General features: G+C 42.8%; 1 protein-coding gene across 1 annotated transcript in view; it reads left to right on the top strand.

Annotated features, from left to right (window-relative positions):
• Positions 1 to 25,808, top strand: part of PARD3 (par-3 family cell polarity regulator) — a 561,410-nt gene that overhangs the window by 190,833 nt on the left and 344,769 nt on the right. Inside the window, exon 3 of the mRNA XM_035129013.3 lies at positions 12,084 to 12,264. Coding sequence (XP_034984904.1) covers positions 12,084 to 12,264 — 181 coding nt within the window. The remainder of the gene's footprint in view (positions 1 to 12,083; positions 12,265 to 25,808) is intronic.

The following is a 25,808-nucleotide window of genomic DNA, read 5'->3' as shown; positions in this document are numbered from 1 at the left end:
ACCTTGTTGATATTTTCTATCATCTATCTATCTATCTATCTATCTATCTATCTATCTATCTATCTATCTATCTATCTATCATCTATCTATCTATCATCTATCTATCTATCATCTCTCTCTCTCTCTCTCTCTCTCTCTCTCTCTCTCTCTCTCTCTCCCTCTGAGATAACTGATAGGATTCCTTCCTAACATTCTGAATGTCCTTGTCTGTTTTCTTCAGTCCTCCAAAGTGTGCTGATACTCACAAATACCATTAGTTCTTTATCTTTCCTTTCACTCAGTAATGCTACCAGGGATTCCTCTTTCCACATCCTTCACTGTGCTCAGGATAAGAGATGGTGGATCCATCAGTGGTGGATGTGTACATGACCAGGATTCCCAAAGCTGTTCTCGTCTCCCATCAAATGCTGTTAGTTCAACGTGGTTGCTTCTTCTGATGTAGTCTTAGAGAAATTCATGCTGTGAGACTGCAATTTTTTTTAGTTTCTAGGTGGTTGTACATTTTCTTATATCTCACAGCAAAGAATCTTAGGATCTTGATTCATTTATATCAGCAGGAAGCTTGTGACAATTTAATGAAGATCCCAGGATGAGTAAAAGAAGTTAGGTTTTATGGCACATTTTCTCTTGGGAAGAGAAATTGAGCAGGACTTAAAGAGAGAGAATACTGAATGGGGAGCAGAGCAGGGGGGAAATGTTTGCTTTCCCTTTAATCTGTTTGCTTACCTGAGAAGGCGCAGTGGGGATTAAAAACAAAAAAACAAATGCATAGGTAGGAGACAATATGATGTCCTCAGTTTAAGAAAATGCATTGCTTTTGGGTAACAATGGATTGCATAAGGAGAGATATCTTAGCCCTTGAAAGAATATGCCTGTTTCTCTAGAGTGGAATACATTATAGAATGTTATCCAAACTTGATGATAGCAAGTGTCTAGTTCCCTTAATTCACTGTGTGTGTATACTATAAGAAAGCACAATGCTGTTAAACGCCTCTCTATTCATCAGAACGTTCACTTAACTCTAGATTTGTATAGTTATGCCCTTCCTTTTTGTTTTTCTAAAATAGAATGCTTTTTAGATGAATATGCAAATATTCCATTCTGTTTATCTAAACGTTTTACCCCACGTTTCAGAAAGCAAGGTAGAATAAGCATTGAAGATCGATATAAAGCAATAACCCACTCATCTAGAAACACAAAGAGCAGAGTAAAATACCAGTCTGAGCTTCCCCACAGCATAAAACTTTTAAATGGCTGAAAAGAAAAAGCATAATTCCTAATGTTCAGCAATCTTCCTAAATAAATTAGCTTAACATAACTGACCAAGCAAGCAAACAAACAGAACCTTGTTCACTTCACTTTTTGCCTGGTGGTGAATTTAGTACAGAAGAATAGAGAAACACAGTTATTTGTTTTCTGAAAAGTACTAGATATAAGATTATGTAAATGAGGAATGGATGAATCAATTAATTTTGGTTTCTTTCAGTTTCAATTTTTTAAAAAATTAATTCCGCCTTGCCTCAAAGAGTTTGCAAACTCTTTTTTTAACATTCTGTGTGCATTTTGCCACATACATGCATTTTTACAAGTGATTTCCCCTGAAATATTGCATGATTACACCTTTTTGTGCACATTTCCCCCATATAAATGCTTTCTGTACATTTTTTGGTTGGAGAAGTCCATTGCAGAATTGGAAGTAGTGTGCATATCTGGGGGATAGCTCTGTGTTTCAGGTGGTGCACTGGCTCAGGAAGTATGAATTAGGCAGGTTCACATTAAAATGTCATTTGCATAATTTCTTCCCCATCCCTAATGTAAATGAATCTTGGACGTGCTTAGAACAGTACATATATGGCACTTCAGCAGAACAGGGGACTGGGAAAATGTGAAGATCTTCTGGTTTAAGTTAGGTTTACTGGTTTCACAGGCACCCGCAGAATTATCCTCCTCCTAAAATCTGCCCGTTGCTTTCACTGCATGCATTTCATCTGGTGCTTAAGTCTGTCAGACAGCACTTAATTAAATTAGACTTGGCAATAATGTACTGGTGGTTTGGCATTGATTTTTATCCCCAAATGGTGCTACTAAGTTCAGCAAGATGGTGATCCAAAACCAGCAGCCAAGTGCCTTACCATCAGGTGATGGAATTGAGCCAGTGTGGTTCCATGTACAGTGGCCAAGTGTGGTGTCAGGGAACCCCAGTGAGCATTGACTGACTCGCTCTTAGCATCCATTAAATAGTGGATAGAAGAATAGGCACAATGTTTTACTGGCCTAAAATGCTGAACATACTCTCTTCACAGAGAGGGATTATCTTCTTCATCTGTGTGCTTTGTTGTTGTTTAGTCATTTAGTCATGTCCGACTCTTCGTGACCCCATGGACCAGAGCACACCAGGCACTTCTGTCTTCCACTGCCTCCCGCAGCTTGGTCAAACTCATGTTTGTAGCTTCAAGAACACTGTCCAACCATCTTGTCCTCTGTTGTCCCCTTCTCCTTGTGCCCTCAATCTTTCCCAACATCAGGGTCTTTTCCAGTGAGTCTTCTCTTCTCATGAGGTGGCCAAAGTATTGGAGCCTCAGCTTTAGGATCTGTCTTCCAGTGAGCACTCTGTGCTTACCACCCCTTGAATCATTTATTCAGCAGTTGGCACGTTTATGTCCCTATTTGATCACTGATATCACCTGCAGGATTGTTGCTGGGCTATCGCCCCAGGCTGGTGAGGCTCATTTGACATCGACATGAAACTGAGCCATTAGTGTCATTACGCTAGTCCTGTGGAACACTTTACTATGCCACCAGGCTTACGCTTATAGTTAAGAATAAACATTTTCTGTAATAGTTTTATGTAATTTTAAATATTTGTGTCATTTCTATTTTGTGATAATAGCTATTGTAGATTGCTTGGGGTTTTTTTTATTTTAAAAAATGGAATTGTGGTATACAGGCATTTTTTTAAATAAATAAATAAATAGCAGTCAAATAATCACATAATGTTTCATAATTTGTTTCTTAATGTGGGTAAATTTGAGTTAGCATGTTAGGAGGACATGGCTTCAGTACCATCTCTGTGTGCGTTTTGGTTCCCTTACTAGAGCCATTTCTCTATGTCCATTGCCTTACTGGCCCCAGGTTCTGCTGTGCTTTTACATCTTTCTGGGGAGAGAGAATGGAGTAATCTTTCAGAAAATGTCTTTGCAGGCAGGTTGACAAGGGCCAACACAATGTAACACAACAAATATTTGGCTGCTCTTGTACACTAAATAGTTTCCCGAGTGTCTCAGTTTTAGATGACGTGGAGTCGTTGTTCGCATAAACTATGGATCCCAGTGGTGAGTGGGGCCAGAGGCAAAAGGTGGATGGAGACATGACTCTTCCTGTTACAGCTCTTACAGCTACAGGTTTCTAAATCACAGGTGAACATAAGAGCCTGTTGGATTTAGTCCAGCATCATGTTCTCCCAGTGGCCAGCTCCCAGCCTGTGGAAAACCTCAAAGCAGGGCCTGAGTGCAACAGCACTCTCCCCATTTGTGATTCCCAGCATTGAGCTTTCAGACACAAGCTGCTTCCAACACCCCTCTCCATGATTCATCCTGGGAAGGACCTATTTTTGCCAGGTAAAAGCACTTGATGAGGGTATGGAGCAGAGGCAGTGAAAGCTGTGGCAGTGGACAGAAGTGTAGTTTGAGGAGAATCCTGGGATCTGAATAGAAAGGCTCAAGTGGGGGCAAGTTTAGCCCCAGTCCTGATGTTCTTCACCTGTGGTGCATAGGAGTGCAGTTTGAAGTTAGTGGGAGCTTTGAGTAGACATACGTAGAATTGCACTGTAATGTGCTCTTTGTAAGCATGCATTCTCAGAAGTAAGTTCCATTACTCTTTGGTAAGTAATTTTAGCATTAGATGCTTTAGGGTGGGCATACAAGTCACACCACATTTTTCTGCCACTGGCATTTCCTTCTTGCCTTAAAACTAGTAGCTCCTGTTAACAGTATTTTAAAAGTTTTCCTGTTTGTTTCAAGCATCCCATTATTACAATCCTGCTTGGACCCCCACCCTTTTTGAAATTTGGATAATTTTGTTAAGCTGGTTGCAGCTTTATAGTATTGCTAACCTACTTTTACTCTAACCCCAAAGTGTCAAAACATTACTTTAAAAGCAGAGCATTCTGTCGGTATCTCATAACTTGAATCAGGCTTATTCTTTTCTTTTCCTGGAGGGTATACAAAAATATGACTTTTCAAGGTGATTTTCACTGGAATTGATTTTTTTTTTCATATAAGGAAAGGTTGTGCTGTCGGCACTGGTAAGTAACAGCTGAGATGTAGAAGATCAAAGTGGAAGCTGGAAATAAGAAATGTTAATTTTCAGGGAATGGGCGGCTAGTGAATAATACTTCAGGTTGTAGGCTAGCTACTTGGAGAATAGAGAGAAGACCAGAGGCAATTTACGGTAATGGGTGTAGTACAAATCAAGGAAGCTTTGCCTACCAATATTTATGGGATGGATTGTAATTGGATGGGCAAACTTCATATGAGTAGTGTCAGAATGTGGAGGAAATCAAGTTTGATACATTGGCTTCTGATCTTTTCAGTGTTCCCTCCCCTCCAGTCTTGATAAAATGAGGCCTGACTTGTTCACAAAATGCTTAGTATTGCTGTTTGACACAACAGCTTTTCTCTACCAGTGAATTTGGAGAATGAATTAATCAAAGGACTGTCATTGCCAAATCATGACCTACAGATGATGCTTGCACCTTCAGCAACTGTGCGTTATATGGAGGTAATCAGCAGATAGTGCATCTTCTAAGCCCTTCTAAACTGGTGTAGTGGTTCAGAGCGGTAGACTCGTAATCTGGTGAACCGGGTTCGCATCCCCGCTCCTCCACATGCAGCTGCTGGGTGACCTTGGGCTAGTCACACTTCTTGGAAGTCTCTCAGCCCCACTCACCTCACAGAGTGTTTGTTGTGGGGGAGGAAGGGAAAGGAGAATGTTAGCCGCTTTGAGACCCCTTTGGGTAGTGATAAAGCGGGATATCAAATCCAAACTCTTCTTCTTCTACAGTGTAAAAAAAGCCACACCCCCCCCAAAATTATTTGTTCTCCATTAAAACATATGAATTGTGCCTTTTGTTAGCTGTTCCTCCACAACTGAGTGAATACCAGTGACCAACCTGCCATGTAGCTAATGTGATGAAGGCTGCACACTTCTTAAGTGTGTGCAGCAGTAGCAATGACTGGGCTTGGCTTTGCCATCTCCTGTAGTTGCTGTTTTCTAGTTTTGTTGCTATAGGGGAGCCATCCCCAATCTTGTGTCCCTGGATGTTGTTGGACCACAACTCCCATCATCTCTTTTCATTAACCATGCTAACTGGGGTGATGGGAGTTGTAGGTCAATGACATTTGAAGATCCAAGGTTAGTGAATGGTACTGGAGGGTGAAGATCTGTCACTCTTTGTTGTAGTCTTTTGTCACTACCACCTGGTTCTTTGAGTCAGGATATCAGAAAAAAGGCTTGCACTTTTAAAGTGATGAAGTCATCTTTTGCATTGCTTGTGAACCAGTGAGGCCATTTGTGTTGTGTGGTTTTAGGTTATCCACATGTATTTTGTATGCACGTGGTCCATTTTTTAAAAGCACAATTATGATGTGTGCACATGCATGCATTTCTATAAGGAAATGAGGTCTGAATATGAAGGTGGAGATTTGTACCAGCCTGATGCCTTCCCCCCCATATTCTGCATAAACAATGTCTGAAAAATACACAAGTGCACATAATAACATAACATAACATAACATAACATAACATAACATAACATAACATAACATAACATAACATAACATAACATAAAGCATTTAAAGCAGGGCAACCCCAATTTAAATAATGGATAACCTCAGGTACATACCTATATATTCTCAAACACACCAGAACTTTGGTGAGTATTTTAACAAAAATCACAATGGCTGTAAATATTTACATCTTTCAGCACCTGGAAATCGTAAACAGCAACTGGAAATCTGAACTAAAGTTCTAAAAACCATGAAGATATTCTGCAAAAGACAGCCCTGTCTGTCACACACTTTAGCTTAGGAACTTAACTTTGTTTGGCCTAGAGCTGGCCTGATTGCTTTTTCAAACAGAAATAGCTTGTGTTTGGATAAGGGAGCCAGGAACTGAGCCAGATTAGGAATGTGATGTATGTGTAGACTTTAAACCAGAAACGGGGAACCTGTAGCCCTCCAGATGTTGGACTTCAACTTCCATGAGCCCCAGCCAGCATGACCAGTGGCCAGGGGTGATGGGATTTTGCAGTACAGCAGCATCTGAAAGGGTTTCCCACCCTTGCTTTTCATCTTTGCCATAGTACTCAATCAGAAATGATTTTTTCAAAATGTTATGTTTTCATGCACCTGGAAGCTTTCCTTGTTGTATTGCAAATATGTGCTAGTGGTGGTGAAATCATATAACATTTTGTTAAAACAGAGGAAAGAAAACCATGGTAGAGAACTTTACTACTTGGTGAAGTGATTGTCTGGTAGGACCTTGTTGTTGATTATGATGATGTTGGCTGAAATACTCCTCCCACCACCTTCATCCCTGTACTTTTCACACCCACCCATTCCCATAAGCACATAGGCAGTGACTGGGAGATTCCAAAACTCCCAAAGTACATAAGGAGGAAATGCAGGGTACTTCTCCTTCGGCCACCCTCTGTGTTTCTCTCTCTTAATTGAAGTACACTTGGGTGATATTGATTTCAGCTAGGCTTAAGTAATATGGTTTCTCCTAGACCTAAGCACACATACTATGTTATTGCATTTGAATCCAATCTTCCATTTCAGGGCTCAAAGCAACATGTCAGAACTTGAATGGTACAAGCAGGTCTAACATTGCAGTTTCTAGGCATTAGCTCACGGTAATAAGAGCTCCTTAGAGATTTCTGTGATTATAAAAGTTGGCTTCAATGTGTTATCTTCCTTGACATTTAGATACAACTCTCTCTGGGAAACTCTTGCCAAGTATTTCATTGTTGCCAAGTAAATTAACCAGGAGAATCCCCACTAGTTTCCCACCCCTACATCAGAACTTTCCAAATAGTGGGCTGGGACCTACCAGTGAGTTGTGGGAACTTCCTGGGTGTGTTGTCAGGCTAGCAGGAGAAGGAGGGGGCATTGTAGGTTAGATATATGTGGAAATATATTGCACCTGGTCCTGTTGACCACAATAATACAGTTTTAATGGATTAATTTTATTCTCAGCCTAGATCAGTTACTGCCTGAATCTGGGACAGAAGCAAAAATAGATTAATATCTGTTTTAATTTTTGTGTGCATATGAATAAACTTCTTTTGGTTCTCTCTCTCTCTCTCTCTCTCTCTCTCTCTCTCTCTCTCTCTCTCTCTCTCTCTCTCTCACACACACACACACACACACACACACACACACACACACACACACACACTGCTCAGGTAACATGTATTGTTGTATATACTGTACTGTATTATGGGTGCACTGTCACTACAGTTTCGGTGTAGAATTATGTTTTAAATAACTCAGTTTCCCTGGGGAAGGCCACTGCTTATTTCCCAGGGTCCAATTGATCACCATAAGATCTTCAGGTCAGATAAAGCCTGCTCTTTAGTGCTCAATCAAAGCAAATGTCAATTTGGGTTTTAGGCAGATTGACCTTTGCTCTGATTGAGTGCTAAAGAGTGGGTTTTTCACGGGGGAAACTCTGGACCAAAAAAATGGGCACCTGGACACGGAGCTGTAAAATGCAGACCTGGAAAGAGGAGAGGAGAGGTAAGTTGGATAAACCCTTTGGCTTGAAGTAGCAGTTCAACTAAAGGTTACTACTTGACCTCACACACACAGGCATGTCCAAAGTCCATTTTGGGCCTGCCGGTCAGTTTAATCCGGCCCCTGTGGCAGTTTATTTCCTGGGGTAAAATCCTAAATAAAGCTCAACAAGTTTAATCTCAAAAAAAGCTCAACAGCTCTTGGGTAAAATTGTAAAAAAAGAAAAAGCTAAACAACTTCAAGCCAAAAAAGGTCAACAACATTGGTCAACCCTTTGGTTGGCCCTCATGACCCTTCACTTCATCAAATCTGGCCCTCTTTGAGAAAGGTCTGGACACCCTTGCCTCACACAATACAACTTTCCCAACTGGCAAGCTGATTGAAAGAAACAAATGAGTTTCCCCTTTCCACATTTGTCCCCACAAGAAGTGATGGTCACATGTTGAATCATTATGGGATTAGGGCTGTGCCAGCTACCCTTGCTCCCAACATCATGATGACATCATGGTGTCCTTCTGACATTGATCAGAAACACCTACAGCAAGAAGGCCTTCACGTATACAGTGGTGCCTCGCTTAACGAATGCCCTGCTTAACGAAATTTCCGCTTAACGAAAGGTTTTTTCTAGCGGAGGTTGCCTCGCTAGATGAATTCATTTTACGAAAAATTCGTCTAGCGAATCGCGGTTTCCCATAGGAATGCATTGAAATTCAATTAATGCGTTCCTATGGGCAAAAAAAAATTTCGGAAAAAATTCAATGCATTCCTATGGGATTCACTAGACGAATTTTTCGTTATAAGAAAAGACCTGTGGAACGAATTAAATTCGTCTAGCGAGGCACCACTGTACAGGAGTCTGCAGATATTCATGCCAAGCTTTTAGATGTCAGGAGAAGGCTAGCCAGCACAGTGGTTCAGTGCATGAAAATTACTTCTGAAGAGGGTTGACATATTGCAGGTTCACATTTTGTAGTTCTACACTTACTGAATCCTTATACTGTTGCAGCAGTTCTAAAGCGTTACATTCCATTCTAATAACTTGTTTATCTATTATAAGAATGTGGAGCTATACAGCATTTCCCCCTTTCGTTATGGAGCAATAACAAGAACACATTTAAGGAGCTTCCATGATGATACAATTAAACTGCAGTTACAGGAATCCATCAATCAAGCTGTAGTTACAGGAATCTATGTTTTTATTGCAGTTTTTCATTGTGCCTGGATGCAGATAGTCTGATCTCATACAAGGGTAGGAGTATCTCTCTTGAGAGTTGGTTAATGAAGTGATATTGGAGACACACACTGTCAGGCGGTATTAAAATACTGCCATAGGATATTTGATAGTACTTGTCATGCACTGAGATGGCTTCATACCTTTTTGCACAAAGATTACCACTACTTGCTTGTTAATATTACAGGTATATATGCAGATTACCACTGTTTGTATGCAAGAAGAAGATTGTCCCTTCACTCTTGCCTGAAGATGCAAAGACCTGGAGAAAAACTGTTAATGGTGTTGATACAAGCAATTCTTAGAACTTTGAATTAGTATATTCCTTTTCAATGTTGCTGCACATCTCCAGGTATTTCAAGATTCAGTCAACCATCTGGCATGAGTGAAGAATAGATTGGAAGAGATTTGCTAGCCAACACAGCCAGGCTTCTTAGCCTGCAGCAAAGGTCCTTTCTCTAAACCATATTTTCATAATACTGTACATTTCTTAGGACTAGCCAACAGTTCTCACTCCTCCTGGTTTGCAATGATGCTGACTACCTCCACTTAAGAAGTTTCAAACTTCAAAACACTGCCAGCTCATTTATTTTTTGTCTGGCAGTACACAGAGATGTAGTTAGAAGCAAGTAATTATGGACAAAAAATAGCATTTTCCCACCAGAGTGATTAACCCATGATGGGGTTCAGGAAATTAACTTTCCCAGGCAGATTCAGATTATCTGAGTGTAAGAGACATTGATTCTGATTAGAGAAATTAACCTGAGTTTTGATAGTAATTTCAAGGCAATACTTACTGGGATGGAGTGGGACATACCATATTTTTCCATCTTTAAGATGCCCCCATGTATAAGATGTCCCCTTTTTGGGGGGACTCCGGTTTAAGAAAATGGGGGGGGGGAGATGTATCTGTGTACAATGCCCCAGCGGTTTGAATCCCCGCGACGGGGTGAGCTCCCGTTGCTCGGTCCCTGCTCCTGCCAACCTAGCTGTTCAAAAGCATGTCAAAGTGCAAGTAGATAAATAGGTACCACTCCGGTGGGAAGGTAGACAGTGTTTCCGTGTGTTGCTCTGGTTCACCAGAAGCGGCTCAGTCATGCTGGCCACATGACCTGGAAGCTGTACGCCGGCTCCCTTGGCCAGTAAACTGAGATGAGCGGTGCAACCCCAGAGTCGTTCACGACTGGACTGAATGGTCAGGGGTCCCTTTACCTTTACCTAAATTTTTGACATTGCTTTTTTAGGGGGAAAAACTAGTCTTATACATGGAAAAATATAGTAAGTGGAGAAAAAAATGTAGGTTTACATTGATAGTTTTCCCTCTATTTATTACGACACTTGCACTTTTGTGCTTTCTCCTCAGCTGAGTTTACATGGAATTGTTGTCTTACACTTAAGTAGCTGTGATTGATTGATTGATTGATTGATGTATATATACGGTATTTGTGATTCTTTGGATAAGCAGGCTTATCTCCAATACAAAAGTGCACATGTTGGTGCTATGAGTTAATTGCACTTCAGCAGGCTCTGGTGGCGTAACCGACCCTTATAGTTGGCTGGGGAGGCTCTGCCCTCCTGGCCTTCTGGGAACTGATAGAACTCAGGAAGCCATGTGAAACCTCTTTGGCAGCTTCAGGTGGAGGTCCAGCACAATAAAAGGTCAGAGATGCTCCAGGTTGCTTATTCCTTGGAAAAATGGTAGAAATCAGGGTTTCTTCATGCTAATAAGCTATCTCTTTGCTACTAAAAAGTGCAGTTTCTTACCAAGTATAACTCAGTATCCAAAGTTGTTGCTGTGCTAATGCTAAGGTCTATGTACCCTTGTTTTTCCTCCTACCTCAGCTGTTTCGAAGGTTTGGGGGCAATTTGGAATGGTGTATGATATAGCAGGGGTGGGGGCAACCCTACATATGCATGCATTGAAGTAATATGTGTGTTTGTGGGGTGGGGGGAGGTCTTTAATCCCAGTCATGGTTTTCCATCACATAAGCACTTTGTTTGTTTGTTTGATTACTTTTGTTTTGAGTGGTATTGCCTATAGAAAAAAATCCCCCTTTGTACTAAAGTAAGTTTGGGGTGTTTGTTGTGAATGAAACTATTACCTCAAAGTATAACCCCCCTGAAAATTCTGTGTTTTTTAAACACTAAAAAGAATAAAAAGAGGGGCGGGGTGGAGGAGAATTCAGGTTTTCCAGAGCTTCTCTGTTTTAATATCTTTAGTCTTGCCATCTCACATGCACTTCTATTTCAGCTGTCATATTAATCACCTGGCAATTGGGAGAAAAGGGACCAATTTATTTGCTTTAAAAGGGTTTGCTGTGTGATCTTTGGCAAGATGTTTTAGCCTCCTTGTGTCTGTCTTCTGTTTGAGAACTCTGGGTGAAGTCACATTCCTACCTTGCAGGTCTGCTGTGAGAATAGTGTAATCAAGTGTTGTAACTCATTTAAGATAAGACGGTACAGAAATGTTCCCTCTGTATTTAAACGATGAAGTCAACCTCCCCTTTTCTTATTTTCTGTGCTAGAAAATGGAAGTTACTGTATTTTAAAGATGATAGAATTCTTTTTTAAACAATCTTTGCCATGGGTTGTACTTTATCAGACTCCTTTATTTGTGCACTTAATGGGTGCTGCTGCTCTTAAGGATTTCCCCCACCAGGACACTTAAATTATTTTCACCCCTGTGGGTTGCTGTAAAAATTTTAATATACAACCATTCAGGCAATGGCACCTCCTAAGGAGCCAGGCATGAGCTTTGTAGTGGCTAACCTTGACTAGAGCAAACCATGGGAGTGGAAGGTGCTGACGCAATATCTAAGTGGTGTGGGAGCAACTTTAGTAGTTGCAGCAGGAACGTCCAATACGCATCTAAGCGAACAGACTCTTTCATTTGAGCCGTGATCCAGGTGGCATGCTAGCACACTCCTTGATGTGAGTGCTTGCACTTACTGGTCCAAGTAGGGGAAACTGCCACCTGTGTTTTGTGTAGCTGCTCTTCTGATGCTGCCGTTTAGTATAATTCCTCTTCTCACCGTTGACCCTTTTGTTATTCACAGCTTGTAGCTGTATTTGATGAGCAAGACCCACACCATGGAGGAGATGGCACCAGTGCCAGCTCCACTGGCACCCAGAGCCCCGAGATCTTTGGCAGTGAACTGGGCACCACTGCTGTGTCAGCCTTCCAGCCTTACCAAGCAACAAGTGAAATTGAGGTCACACCTTCAGTCCTTCGCACAAGTGAGTAAAGGTTCCCGGTGCCTCTGCACATTTCATCTTCATTTACTGGGATGCCAACTTCTGTTACCCTCTCATGCTGCTGGGAATATGATTCATTATGTGTCTTTATCGGAAGCTGATTAAAGTTCAGAAAGGGGGTAAATGGTTGCGGCAGGTAAATAAATAAGCTTCTGCCTTTTTGGTTTTTAATACAATGCTTATGAGCAGCTTTAGACAGTCATAAACGTGTGTGAGTCTGTTGCATCCCCAATTCCTAAGTAGCTGAGCATGAAAACCTGTAGCACAGTTTCCAGATTGTAGTTTCCAGAGTGGCAGGTTTGACCTAGCAAGTGAAGATGAAAAAGATGAAAAATTGGTTTATAGTACGTGCTTTGAGCGGCAAGAGACTATGAATATCACAGAGGTTGCTTGCATCACCTGGCAGTTAAACATAACCCAATGGCACAGTGAGTTATATGCCTTTCTACCCCTTTCAAATAAAAAAAGATCAGGGAGTTGTCTTCACATCTCAAGATCTGAATATGTGAAATCCAGGGTGAAAATAAGGACATGTTGCAATAGATATCACATTAAGTTATTTCCCCACTCTTATTTCATGCAGTACAACTTAGTGCTTGTTCTGATGTCATGTCACAATGCATTTCTTTCCCCATGCTATCAATCATTGTAGGGCAGCGCCAGGGAAACTCACAGCATCTCTGTGTCAGGACATGGGGTTTCCTATTGGAGGAGGTGGCAAAGGAGGGCAAGAAATAAATATGGGCTCCTAATTTTGGTGACGTTCTGTTTCTTGCCCCCCCCCCCCAAAGAAAATATCTGGAATAAGCCTTCAGAAGATTTAGAAAATGGGCTTAGAATATCCCTACATTGCTGGACTACTTAAACAATAAGCAAAACCTCACTGGTTCATGGCTACATTTCACTTAGTTGTCAGAAACCTAAGGTTCCAAGGATGAGCTGAAGCGGAACTTTATTGCTTGATAAGCTGGTCAGCTGAGGAGTGTTGCCAACATATCATCTAGATCAACTTCCTCCAACTTACTCTCCATATGCGTTTGATTACAAATACAGTAGCTCCGACTGGGGCTGATGGAAGTTGTAGTCCAAAACAGCCAGACAGCACTGCGTTCAGAGAAGGTTGATCTCAGGGAAGGGTTTATCATATTTCTTGTAGCTTGACTCTACCTTGATTAAACAAATGGTTTGCTGTTCCCCAAGAGTTAAGTAAGGCTCAAATAGAAACTAATGAAATGGAGAATACACACACACTTCAACAATGTCATCTGACAGATGAGTGGGAAAGGTAACAGCAGACCCATGGTATGTTTCATTATTTCCAAAGGAATTCCAGGGATGCAGCACTTCCCCTCTCCCCCCCCCCCCAACTATATCTCAACACAAAGCACTACAAAAGTTTCCTTTCTCCATTGACTTTCCTAAGTGTTATAATTCAGCGAATAAAACTGTTCATGCTACATTGATTACAACATGAGAGGAAGGAACTTGTCCACCTCCTAGTCAACTCAAAATGCTAAGAACCTCTTACTGGATCACACCAAAGTCCATTTAGTTCATCATTCTGTTTCTGGCAGTGATGAAATAGATACCTCTAGAACAGCCTTCCACAAGCATGGCCAGTAATTGGGAATGATGGGAACTGTAGCCCAAAACATCTCGTTGTGGAAGGCTGCTCTAAAATTGCTCAAAGGGGGCACTCACTCTTTGTGACATACTCTGATGTGGATAGCATAGGTTGTCCCTTTAGCAAATTGTGGTTCCATGGATCTGCCTTACATCTGAGAGATTAAAGGTAAAGGGACCCCTGACCATTAGGTCCAGTCGTGACCGACTCTGGGGTTGCGCGCTCATCTCGCATTATTGGCCGAGGGAGCCGGCGTATAGCTTCCAGGTCATGTGGCCAGCATGACAAAGCCGCTTCTGGCAAACCAGAGCAGCACATGGAAACGCCGTTTACCTTCCCGCTGTAGTGGTTCCTATTTATCTACTTGCATTTTGATGTGCTTTCGAACTGCTAGGTTGGCAGGAGCTGGGACCAAGCAACGGGAGCTCACCCCGTCACAGGGATTCGAACCGCTGACCTTCTGATCAGCAAGCCCTAGGCTCAGTGGTTTAACCACAGCGCCACCTGGGTCCCACATCTGAGAGATTAGGCTAGGGTTAATCAAGACTTTTTATAGTCTCTTCTACCCCGATTCTTTTAAAATGCAGTTGGTTTGAACCTTCATCCCCATTAACTGTCATGCGCATCTACTGCTTGTCCTCTATACTGAAAATGTAGCACATTGAGGAAAACTGTTTAAAGAGACTAATTTAGACAATGTATTTGCATGGCATTTATGCTCAGAGAATAAATGTGCGAAATATTTTGGCACAGATATCCTAGAAAATCAAAAGCAATGTTCTCTGTACCACTTAAAAGAATTTCTTTCCTTTCTTTGTGGAATATTTTTTTGTTCTTCGGGATGCTGCACCCTGTGGGTAATTGGAGCCATACCAGCAACGTGATTTGACATTAAGGCAAACCGATTTCAAATACCTGATTTAAATATACTTTGAAAATAGAAATAATATCCCTATTGTATTTTCTTTTTAACTTGTGAAGTGAAGCATGGCATACAAATGGTATTCTCAGGATTTCAAATAATTACCTTCTTATACTGTTCAGCTTCTATTCAGCTCATAAAACCCATCCAGTTTCATGGTAGTTGCAGATCCTGATTATTACATGTTGACAAGATCATATATCTATTAATTAGATTGGAGATGGGATGCAAAATTGCTGTAATTATTGTAATTTTCCAGCTAATTGTAGGGTTGGTGGTGAATATTTTACTTCTACCAAATGAAAAACAGTATTCCATCCGAAATTGTTTGGTAGCAGTTGTAGATATTTCTCTTTTTCTCCTTTGGTGCTTTGCAATTTTATTATTCCCTCACCCACCCCCGCCTGCCCTGAGTATGCTTTTTCTAAGTACTAAATGGGCTACACCTTTTGACAATGCAGCTCATGTGGCAAAGCCTACATTTTGTTCTGCTGTTTGCATGCGTCTGAGGGGTAACAGAACAGCCTCTGTTTCGACGCACTGTCTAGGCGTATTAAGCTAAGGCTGAATGATCTGCTGAGATTTTCATCTTTCTTTGTTCAGGTTGCCTTGTCCCACCCCCCACCCCTCCACTTTTTTGGTTTGTGTATAAATTGTACCACCTTCCCTAGAAAGGGAAAGGTTAGCTAGATCAGCTCCAGCTGAGAAAGTAATATGCATCTGGACTGCCATTACCCCCTATGCGCAAGACATAAAACCATGCATTCTCTGCAGTAACCATGTACTGTGTGCATGGAGAGATGGCTTAGATTGGATTTTTGCAACAAATCAAGAATAATACTGGGAAATAAAGTCTTTGTGCTATTCTGTATAGAAACACTACAAGTCTTCCTTCCTTCCTTCCCTTTTAAAAGTTTCTTATCTCCTTGTTTTTAACATCTATTTTTATATAAAATATTGCCTAAACTATATTTTCTGTGCTGCATTTATTTAGTTTAGAGTAACTGTGTACTAGATAAAAGTGCTTTTTTATATTAAGTGGATATCTGTGTACTTTACAGAAGATGTACATAGGGAGCTTGCTGTGGAAGATGGATTGAAGCAAACTGATGCTTATTCCCTGCTGAAATGTAGAAACTGGAGGCGCAGGTGAAAATTGCCAAACCTAATGAGCAATTTGGCAGATAAGACAGGATGTCAGGCAATGACAGTTCAGCCGCAGCGGCACTGCCTGTGAACCAACTTGTTTGTTTCAGAGGACTGAATTTAAATACTATAAATGTGATCACTTGCCATCAGATAGCAAACAAGAGCTTTTCTCCTAAATATGTAGCTGTGTAAGCTTTAAAACATTTGAAGTGGTTTAGAAATGTCTGTCCTTCCTTTCTCATTAAGAGTTTATGTATATTTAGAAGTGAAGGAACTGGGCAGCTTTAAAAAATAGCAAGGAAATATAAAACAACTCATTAAATCTTCAGATCATCCTTATATTAAAACATAAGAGATAAAATGCGTAACTGAAATATCTCTGTGCTTATCCCCCACCAGTAAATGCCTGTTCCCTTCCCTTCCCTTCTCCCATTCTTTTTGTTAAGTCTTAAATCACTACTGGAAAATGTTTGCGCTCTGGTTTTGGTGGTCTACAAGGTTAGTAAACTTCAGAGCCAGCCCAACATTTTATTTATTGACCCATCCCTGACCATATTCCATCAGACAGGGGGTTGGACTAAATGACCCTCATGGCCCTTTCCAACTTAGCTGCCAAGTATCCCGTTTTTCGCGGGAAACCTCCAGATTTTAATCCCTTTCCCACTGTTCTCCCAAATGGAGAAAAATCCCGGAAATCCCCTGGATTTCCTACCTGTCAGGGAGCCTCCATTTTGGGTGCCGCTCTTCCCATGTGTGGGCACCGAAAATCGGGCAGAGCGGTACTGGAAGTCACTTCTACGCATGCCTGGCGGCCATCTTGGTGACGGCCGCATCGCGGCGGCCGTCACCAAGATGGCCGCCGGGCATGCGTAGAAGCAACTTCCAGTGCCGCTCTGCACAATTTCCGGGGCCCACGCATGGGAAGAACGGCCCCAGAAGTTGCTTCTACGCAACTTCTGGAGCCGCGCCGCTGCTGATCCCAAATTTTTCAGCGGGAGACTTAGCACGTATGCTTTCCAACTGTGTGATACTACAAAGCAACTACTTTGCTTGATGGCTGTACTCTGCCTCCACAGTCAGAGGCAATAATGCTTCTGAGTAACAGTTGCTGGAAACCACGGGAGGGGAGTGGACTCTTGTGCTTGAATCCTGCTTGCGGGTTTCCCACAGACAAAGGGTTGGCCACTGTGAGAGCACCCTGCCTGAAACCATGGAGAGCCACCTCCAGTATCGAGCTAGATAAACCAGTGGATCTGACACAGTCCAAGGCAGCTTCCTCTGTTCCTAAGTCAGCCAGAGCCGTGGAATGAGGTTTTTTACCGGGTGGCTTGGGAGGTGCCGTTGCCCTGCTGCCCGGTAAAAAGCCTTTGTTCTGCAGCTTGTTTGCTCACCTGCTCAGTGCGTGCACGCGAAGGCGGGCCACGGAGGGGCACACCGAGTGTCACCCCCCTGGGTGGCACCCAGGGCTGCTCACTCCCACCCGCCCCCCTTGCTACACCCCTGATTGGACACCATGACCTTGAGAGCATGTGGTTCTTTAAGTATCTGCTGTGTTTTCAAAATGTCATGAGGCTCTTTGAGGAGTCTAGCCAGAAAGCAGGATATAAATCAACTAACTAAATAAACAGTACTAAATTGTATCTCCAGAGTAGGCTCACCGGGTGTCTTATCTTGACGTCTGTGGCTGACTGGCTTTCTGAAGGAGGACTGGTCAATTCACACCAATAATGAGCTTTGGGCTTGAATTTCCTAAGTGTGCCAGCTGCTAGACCCTAGCCCTGTGCTTGTGTTCAGGCACTGCACTGAATGGTGGGGATTTTGCACATCACTGCAACGCTGCTGGGTTTTGTTTTGTTTTACGTTTGCCATTAGCAGTGGCATGAGAAAAACTTAATTCTAAGCAGCTTCTATGAGTTCGATGGTCATGTGAAGCCCCACAGAGACGTTCGCCTGAGGTGTTGATGAAGCTGAAAAGGGGTGGCTTGTGTTGTTCTCTTCCGTTCACAAACAGATGTCATCCCCTTGAGACCAGAGAAGCGTGAGTAGGTGGGCCGAGAGATTTCATCTGTGGATACACCCTGTGGTGCTGTCTCATCAAGGGAGAGTTGAAGCAGATAACAAACTAGGGCTGGAGCACAGCTGTTTCTTTTCCCTGAACTATCCAGGGAGCCGTCTGTGTTAGCCTCTTCCGTGAAAAGTAACACCCACCCTCCCAAAAGCAGGAGAGGGAAAACTGCATCTAGTCATATGAATCACATGCCAGAAACAGTTCCCCAGAAATTTAGCATTTAACTTAGTAGGTCACGTACCTCCTTACCTTCTTCATAAATTCAGTTTCTTTTAAAATAAAGCCAGGTGCTTTCTTACCACCTTTAACTGGTGATGACAATTTCTGCTAGCCTCTCTGATGCGTGATTTTGTAAGCACCGAAGCCCAACAGATAGAAATCAGTCCTTTTTTCAGCTCTTGATAAGAATTTTTTTTGTTTATCTATCCTGACTGTATTTATTTTTCATTTCCCTTTAGTGTGAGAAATTGCTTTGCAATCCCATTTTGAGTTTGCTTTTTTATCTTTTCTCCCTTTCTCTCCATCCCCCCAAAGTGGTAAGATATTTCTATGTAAGTAATCCTTGTCCATCTTGAAATGGAAGAAGTATGACTCAAGAGGAGCTGCTGGCCCAGTATTTGTGACATGTTTGTGACAAAGATAGGTTAATGTGGTCCTAGGCTGGATCCAGGGTTATGATCTAAAAGCACATTGCACAGCAAGTTTGAAGCTAAGCAGGACTGGGCAGTACCTAGATGGGAGACCACCTAGGGACCCTAGGTACTTGTGTTCCACTTGGAAGAAAGGGTATTAATGTATAATGATGATGATGATGATTATATATTAGATATGGAGGTTCCTTTGATACCTTTTTTTGGGGGAAAGCAACACATAAATGATATTACTATGAATAATTTTATAACAGCAGTTTGTCATGAGCACACACATTAAGATAAGTCCTACCCATTGTGTCTTCAGGCTGCAAAGTAAAAAAACCACTGATGCCTTGATACAGAGCTTTCTAGCTGGCTGAATTTCAGCTTTGCAAGACCTCCTTGAAAGGTCCCCAGTGTTTAATCTTCTCACACAAATTTATTTTAGGCATGTTTTTATATAGTTATTGGATGTTTTACTTTCTAGGGATTTGTTGTGGAATGCACACATACTTTAATGTGTCAATGTTTGGTTTGTAAGCTGCTTTGAGGTATCTCTTTCTCTAAGGAGGAGGAAAAGCGTTAGGTAAAGAGAGAAAAGATACTGTACAGATTTAACCCTTTTTGTACATTGAGTTCACTAGGGATGGGCACATGCCTGATTCTCCTCAAATTGACTCTAGAGATGTAAAATTTAAGAAAATTTTGAAACTTTGTCGAGAGGAGGTTTGGGACTCACATCAGCCCAGCAAATTTTAAATTCTCAGGAAAAATAACCTTTTTTTCTAAGCATTCTCTACCGTTCCCAATCCCAATCCAAACTGAGCCTGAGGGAGCTCACTTATCTCTCATTTTGATGATTGCAGGCAGAACTTGCATTTCTTTATGTGGGTCAGGTTTACTATTAAACTCTTTGCTGTTGAGCTTTGATATATGTAATGCATTAAACAGCTTTAACTGTCAGCTTCCATGATTTAGCTTTCTAGATGCGAAAATGTATGATTTACTGTCTTGTTCAGTACTGCAATATTCTATATCCCGGATTTTATGTCCTCTAGCTGAGAATTAGCTTTTTGCTTTCCTTTGGCAGGATTACCCACCACCCCACTTTTTATTTTATCCATTCATATTTGAAGCAGTTAGGGAGTTTAGAGAGACAGGCCTATGAAGTATGGCGAATTAAGATTTTGGGAATTTACCTCAACACCAACCCAGTAAGTATTCAGTGGGCTCAAGCTAAAGCTTTAACCTAGGTAGGTTTCCTTACCAGGTCAGACAGTTGGGTCCATTTTATTTTTTTCATTAATTACTACAGTGATTTTTATGCTGCTTTTTAGTACCAAAATCCTTTTAAGTTGGCTCGTGATGAAACAAAATCAAAATACAACATTAACAATCCAAGCATTATAGCCACAGACCTACCTATTAGACATGTTTAATACTTAAAAACTAGTGGAGCAGCATAAAAGTGAAAATAGCATGCATCAACTTCAGTCGAGTCTTGGGTTTTGCATGGGCAGGGAGGTTGGTGGGTGGGTTGAAGAGCAAGAGAGGGGTTTTTCACAGCTCTGGTGGAGAGTGGCAGCAGGGAGGGGAGAGTTGTGTGTGCAGTCGGAGATGGTGACTCTGAGTCAGAGAGCAAGAGATGGGTGTTTGTGTGTTGCATGGGCCTGTTTTTCCCCATTGTAAGCACCAAGTGCCATTGTAATGGATTGCTTTGAAGTCATTTCTGCACCAGATAAAGGAATTTTTAGCCCCCTAATTCCCCCCCTGACCTGTATTTTGCCCAACCCGTCCTTTATTTTGCCTGACCAAAGGTGGCAACCCTAGACAACATCCATTTCATTGGAGTTGTCTTTTAGTTTAATAAACTGTAGTTTAAACAAATGGGAAATATTTCATCAAATGCTTTACACTAGTTCATGAAATTCAGTTAGAAGGGTTTAGATAATTAGGCAATAAATGAGTTTCATTCTAGTATCTCATGAAGTTGGTAATTGTCTACAGAAACTCAGGCTCTCAATAAAATAATTTCAATCCCTCTTTTTAAAAAGTGCAACTGGACTGCCTTAATTAGTTGAACAATACTAGCATCTGCATACATGCATTTAAATTGGGCTAATTTCATGCAGTGCTTATATTTATGCTGTGATTGGCCTAGATTTTGGTTTCCAAAAAGAAAATTGAATTCTGCACTTAACTTAATTTTCGCTAAGGTGTACTCTAGCATACATTTTATTTCTGCACTAATTCCAAAAGCAGTAGTTATTTGGAACTGAAATTATCTGTTGGTCCAAGTTGTTGCTTATATATGTTGTTTGTATTGTTTTATTGTATTAGTTTGTTTTCTGTATTGGTTTTAAATTTGATTTTAAGGGGAGGGGTCAATTTTAGTTTGTAATTTTCAGTCTTTGTATTGTTTTATTGTATTTTTTGATTTATATAGGTTTTATTTTGTTTTTAAGGGGAGGGGTCAGGGCTGCCTGGGAGTGGGTCCCAGCCAACAAAATGGCCGGAGCAGGTTCCACCGGGGGGGGGGGTGCACTGGGACAACAGATCTCAGTGATCATGGGTAGGAGGAGGAGTTATGCTGAGACCAGACCACGTCATTACCGAGGAGGCAGGCTCAGTCGTTGTTTGAGGACTATCCCTGCCTCCGGGTCTGGCCCTGACCGGATGGATACTGGAACCAGCAAGGGATACCCACATGACCTGAAGGTGCTGCTGTGCAATGCCAGGTTAATGATCCACAAGACCACTGCCATCCACGACCTGATTGTGGATGGAGGATTTGACCTGGCATGTGTGACAGAGACCTGGTTGGCTGAAACAGATGGGCCGGTCCTTGCCGCTGCCTGTCCACCAGGTTTCTCTTATGCACAGCAACCCAGGCCATCTGGGCGGGGAGGGGGGGTTGCAGTGATTTTTAGGAAGTCACTAGTTTGCACCGGGCGTCCTATTGGCAGGACCAGGTTTTCTGAGTGCATGTTCTGGAAGTTGGGCAATAGGGGCAGTACAGGATTCCTTTTGGTGTACCGACCTCCCCGCTCCACCAAGGATTCCCTGTCCGAGCTGCTTCAGGTCGTGTCGGATGTGCTCCTTGAGACACCTAGCTTAGTTGTCTTAGGGGATTTTAACATCCATGCCAATACGACCTTACAAGGAGCCGCTCGGGACTTCGTGGACAGCATGGCCTCCATGGGGCTGTCCCTGAATAAGTCTGGCCCAACTCATAGCCGCGGACATGCCTTGGACCTGGTGTTTACCTCTATGGATGCTGGTGATCTGACACTAAGTAAAAGTGAAACCAACGAAGTGCCATGGTCAGATCACTACCTGGTGCAACTGGACTTCTCCGCGACCCTTCCCCTCTGCAGGGAGGTGGGACCTATTCGGATGGTCCGCCCCCGCCACTTAATGGATCCAAATGGTTTCCAGAGAGTGGTAGGGGATGTTTTATCCCATGTTGATGGCCTTTCAGCCGATTCCCTTGTGGCCCGCTGGAATGTGGAGTTAACCAGGGCTATTGACTGTTTGGCTCCGAAGCGCCCTCTCCGATTGCATGGAGCCCGGACAGCCCCATGGTTTCCCCCGGAGCTGAGGGCGATGAAACAGTCGTTGAGACGGCTAGAGCGCCGGTGGCGGAAAACTCATTCTGAATCCGACCAAACACGGGCTAGAGCTCAACTTCGAGCCTACCAAGTGGCAATGGCGACGGTGAAGAAAACTTTCTTCACCATTTCTATCGCGTCTGCGGAAAACAGCAGCAGGAGACTGTTCCAGGTGGTTCGCAATCTATCCGAACCACCTTTGTCATCGGGGCCTGGTAGGGACCCCAATATCCCCTGTAATGCTTTTGCAAAGTTTTTTGCAGATAAAGTCGCTCAGATTCGGGAAGAGGTAGACTCCACCGTGGGAGCAGGGCCGGGGCGGGGGAGTGCTAGAGTCCTGTCTAGTCATGTTTTGTGGGATCAATTTCAATCTGTTACCTCCAAGGATGTGGACAGGCTGCTTGGACGAGTGAAACCAACCACCTGTCTCCTTGATCCCTGCCCATCCTGGCTTATAAAAGCTAGCCGGGAAGGGCTGGGCGATGGGCTGCGCGGGTTGGTGAATGCTTCTCTCTGTGAGGGAGCCTTCCCAGACCCGCTGAAAGAGGCGGTTATTAAACTGCTTCTTAAAAAACCATCTTTAGATGCAGCCAATATGGCCAACTATTGCCCAGTCTCAAATCTTCCATTCTTGGGCAAGGTGATTGAGCGAGAGGTTGCTGAACAACTCCAAGCATGCCTGGAAGAAGCGGACCATTTGGATCCCTTCCAGTCGGGGGTTCAGGCCTCATCATGGGACTGAAACTGCCTTGGTCGCACTGGTCGATGATCTCCGGCGGGCTAGGGACAAAGGTAAGAGCTGTTTCCTGGTCCTGCTGGATCTCTCAGCGGCTTTTGACACCATCGACCATAACATCCTTCTGGACCGTCTAGAGGGTTTGGGAGCTGGGGGCACTGTTATACAGTGGTTCCACTCCTTCCTCCTGGGCCGTGTTCAGAAAGTGGTGGTGGGGGAGGAGTGTTCAGACCCCTGGCCTCTCACTTGTGGGGTGCCTCAGGGTTCTGTCCTCTCCCCCATGCTTTTTAACATCTACATGCAGCCGCTGGGAGAGATCATCAGGGGGTTTGGGCTGGGTGTTCACCAGTATGCGGATGATACCCAGCTCTACCTCTCTTTCAAATCAGAACCAGTGAAGGCGGTGAAGGTCCTGTGTGAGTGCTTGGAGGCGGTCGGAGGTTGGATGGCGGCTAACAGATTGAGGTTGAATCCTGACAAGACAGAAGTACTGTTCTTGGGGGATAGGAGGTGGGCAGGCGTGGAGGACTCCCTGGTCCTGAATGGGGTAACTGTGCCCCTGAAGGACCAGGTGCGCAGCCTGGGAGTCATTTTGGACTCACAGCTGTCCATGGAGGCGCAGGTCAATTCTGTGTCCAGGGCAGCTGTTTATCAGCTCCATCTGGTACGCAGGCTGAGACCCTACCTGCCCGCGGACTGTCTCACCAGAGTAGTGCATGCTCTGGTTATCTCCCGCTTGGACTACTGTAATGCGCTCTACGTGGGGCTACCTTTGAAGGTGACCCGGAAACTGCAATTAATCCAGAATGCGGCAGCTAGACTGGTGACTGGGAGTGGCCGCCGAGACCACATAACACCGGTCCTGAAAGACCTTCATTGGCTCCCAGTACGTTTCCGAGCACAATTCAAAGTGTTGGTGCTGACCTTTTAAGCCCTAAATGGCCTCGGTCCAGTATACCTGAAGGAGCGTCTCCTCCCCCATCGTTCTGCCCGGACACTGAGATCTAGCGCCGAGGGCCTTCTGGCGGTTCCCTCGCTACGAGAAGCCAAGTTACAGGGAACCAGGCAGAGGGCCTTCTTGGTAGTGGCGCCCACCCTGTGGAATGCCCTCCCACCAGAGGTCAAAGAGAATAACAATGACCAGACCTTTAGAAGGCATCTTAAGGCAGCCCTGTTTAGGGAAGCTTTTAATGTTTGATGGATTTCTGTATTTTAATGTTTTGTTGGAAGCCGCCCAGAGTGGCTGGGGGAACCCGGCCAGATGGGCGGGGTATAAATAATAAATTATTATTATTATTATTATTATTATTATTATTATTATTATTATTATTTAGGTGTGACATTTTCTTCTAGATGCATTGCTATCATACTTCAGGGATGGCTTCTTTCATTGTGCTGTGGCAGAAGCCCTAAGATTTTGTGGGCATTCTCTACATCACAGTCCTATCTTTTCAGACCAAGTGCCCATGTAATCCAGCATTCCATTTTCCAGTGACCAATCACAGTGCCTCTGGGAAGCCCCAAAGCAAGACACAAAGGCAGTACAGTAGTCTTTCCCCACTTTGTTACAGCAGTTTGGTATTCATATTCTATTTTTAAACTGCTTTGAGGTTTGTTTGCTTTTAAACAATCAAGTGAGCCTGCAAGATAGTTCAGTTGCTAGAGCATGAGACCCAAGGTTGTGGGTTGGATTAGATGACCCTCATGGTACCCTTCCAACCCTACAATTCTATGATTCTAAGTGGTGCAAAATTTTATTAAATAAATTTTAAAATGTTGTTGTAATATGTTATAACAAACATATTTCTCTGCTTTCCTTTGGACCATATTAGTGAGGCTGAGAGGGGGATCTTGCCATCTGTGCAGCCCACGACCTCCATATACACTGCCCAGGCTTGTACTTGGAGGCACACTCCATTGTCTCTCGAGACACATGGAGGCGAACTAGCAATGAAGACATGGTAATAATCTGTGTGATACATTTATTAGAGTGTTAGTTTTGGACCAAGGAGACCCATGTACGAAACCTTTCTTTGCTATGAAGCTCAGTACATAACCCTGGGGCAGTCACTTTCTATCAGCCTAGCCTACAATCAAAGGGTTGTTGTGAGGATTTGAGATCTCCCCTGATCCCAAAATGTATAAATGCATGCATTTATTAGAAATAAATAAAATATGGATTGTTATTATTTTGTCAATCGTCAACTACTTGTTTGTTTTTAAAATCCAACAAACTTTTTACTTAAAAAAGAAATGAAATAGTAATGGCAGCAGCTGTAAGAATCAGTCCTGCATGGGTGGGTCTGGGTGTCAAAATCTATGCCAGAGGATCTAAAGTAAAGTAGGAAGCATTGCTTCAAGCAGCCAAAAATAAAAACTGTTCCTACATCTGCTGACAGGAGTGTGTATTTGATAAAGCAAATCTGACATTTATTAGATGGATAATAATGTAATATTTCCCTTACTTGCTTAATTTATTCTTCTCATAGTAAACATGGCAGAATTACAGTTTGGGACTCTCAATAAGCCATGCTTTCTAAACTATAATAACATTCATAGCAATTTTGATGTGAAACACTCCAGACTGTCTGCAGTCAGAATAAAGGTGAATGGACTAGATAAATACTGGCTGCCATTTTTAATAAACAATCCTTAAAACTTCATAAAACTCCCTGCATCAAAGGAGCAGGGAGCTGTTTGTTTTAATTTCCAGCTAAGGACAGAATGCATATGAAGATACTTAACAAACAAGAGCTGTCAACTTGACCCTGCTGGTATTGTTAT

Source organism: Zootoca vivipara, chromosome 11 (genome assembly GCF_965207765.1).
Source record: "Zootoca vivipara chromosome 11, rZooViv2.hap1.1, whole genome shotgun sequence".
NCBI classification, from domain to species: Eukaryota; Metazoa; Chordata; class Lepidosauria; order Squamata; family Lacertidae; genus Zootoca; species Zootoca vivipara.
Note: the sequence above shows the minus strand (reverse complement) of the source record. Positions and strands in the feature narration are given on the sequence as shown.